Genomic DNA, 1,491 nt, shown 5'->3' on the forward strand with positions numbered 1-1,491 from the left:
TATGCAATTTTAATCCAAAAAAATTCCCAACAAAGCATTTAATAAAGTTACGTAATCCTACTAATAAACTACAAGTATTAAACCATTATAAATTTAATAAAATTAATATAAACAAACATATTCTCCAAACAATTAATTAAAAACATAATATCTTGACATAAATGCCCAAACACAAGATTAAACTTAATCGACATAGGACTAAAAGTAGTTCCAACATACAACTAGAGTTAGTTCCAACATACGACTAGAGTTAGTCCTAACATACGACCAAACTTAGTTCACCATATGACCACAAAATACAAACACGAATCCAAATGCTTCAAACAAATTTCCTAGCGGAACTTACCCCGATAGCAAATACCTAACCCAAGCTTCCCTTTCTTCTTCACCCAAAGTCCAAAATGTCATCACCCTATTAGGGTCATCTTTTATTTTATCATTTGCCCTAAACCTTTCCAATTGAGTCAAAGATGTCATTGTTGAAAGCTCGGTAGTGACCATCAAAGCTTTCTTTTTTATGTCAAGTTCAAATTTTATGTCTTCACTCAACTCGGCCGAAGTTTCTTTAAGACGATCACCAAATAAAATAACCGCGTCATTGAAACTCTTAAGTAAAGTATTGACTTGGCTAGTGTGTTTTCTTTTCTTACTACGATCACTTGAAGTTTCTTCAACTTGAAAACTTGCATTGGTACCTTCATTATAGCTATGTTCACCAAAATCATCATCCTCTTGATGTTCCTCCTCCTCTTCTTCTTCCATATTCACTTCTTGTTCCATCTCAACCACACTTTTGGCTTTATTACCTTTAGCACGATCTTTTCCAAACACAACACACAATTCTTCATAGAAAGGAAGCCTTTTATTTCTCCATTTAGTTGCATGTTTATGACTCGGTTTCACATGATGAGAATAAAATAAACCCATTAATACCTAATATAATAAACCAAATACAAAAAGGTAACACAAAATCTAAAACATGTACCTCAAGATAGGTTTCCCAAACTCCGGGAGCACTAGTGGTCACACAATTAAGTTCCTTATCATAACCAAATCCACTAGTATTTAGCATATCATAAACGACTTGCCAATCTCTCTTCATTGTTTTTATTCTTGATTCAATGTGAGGTTTACCCAAAAGGCCCGATTCCGGAAGTGATTCTTTCAAGGATGCTTCTAGATGTTGTAGATATCCGGATTTAAAGCCATTATCAGACTTGAATACTCCATTGTTGACCATGTTTACTAAAGCCTCGATAAGTTTTTCATCTTCAATATTACTCCACCCACGGTATTTTCTATTATTACTCATATTGAATTTTTAGCAAGACTATTGATGATAACAGTGGTCACCAAATCTAGTATAGACAAGGGCAACAATTAATACGACATACAAAAACATCATCATAAAAAATAAGCATAAACAACAAATTAGCTTAACAACATAAACAACAATAAGAACATGTTTTGAGCTAGATTGTTTCTAAATAA

The 1,491-nt window shown here is 33.0% G+C and overlaps 1 protein-coding gene across 1 annotated transcript; it reads right to left on the minus strand.

The window, feature by feature from the left end:
- Positions 1 to 346: 346 nt before the first annotated feature.
- LOC143618430 (uncharacterized) lies at positions 347 to 1,240 on the minus strand (the record flags this gene model as incomplete). The annotated part of the gene is made up of 2 exons (XM_077090650.1): positions 987 to 1,240; positions 347 to 895 (listed from the first exon to the last, which is right to left on the minus strand). Coding segments are annotated over exons 1-2 (803 nt in total), but the record flags the coding sequence as incomplete, so codon positions are not given.
- Between the last annotated feature and the right edge of the window lie 251 nt (positions 1,241 to 1,491).

The sequence above is a fragment of the Bidens hawaiensis genome, unplaced genomic scaffold (assembly GCF_021521415.1).
Source record: "Bidens hawaiensis isolate Kalapana, Puna unplaced genomic scaffold, B.hawaiensis_p1.1 tig00075217_1, whole genome shotgun sequence".
NCBI lineage: Eukaryota > Viridiplantae > Streptophyta > Magnoliopsida > Asterales > Asteraceae > Bidens > Bidens hawaiensis.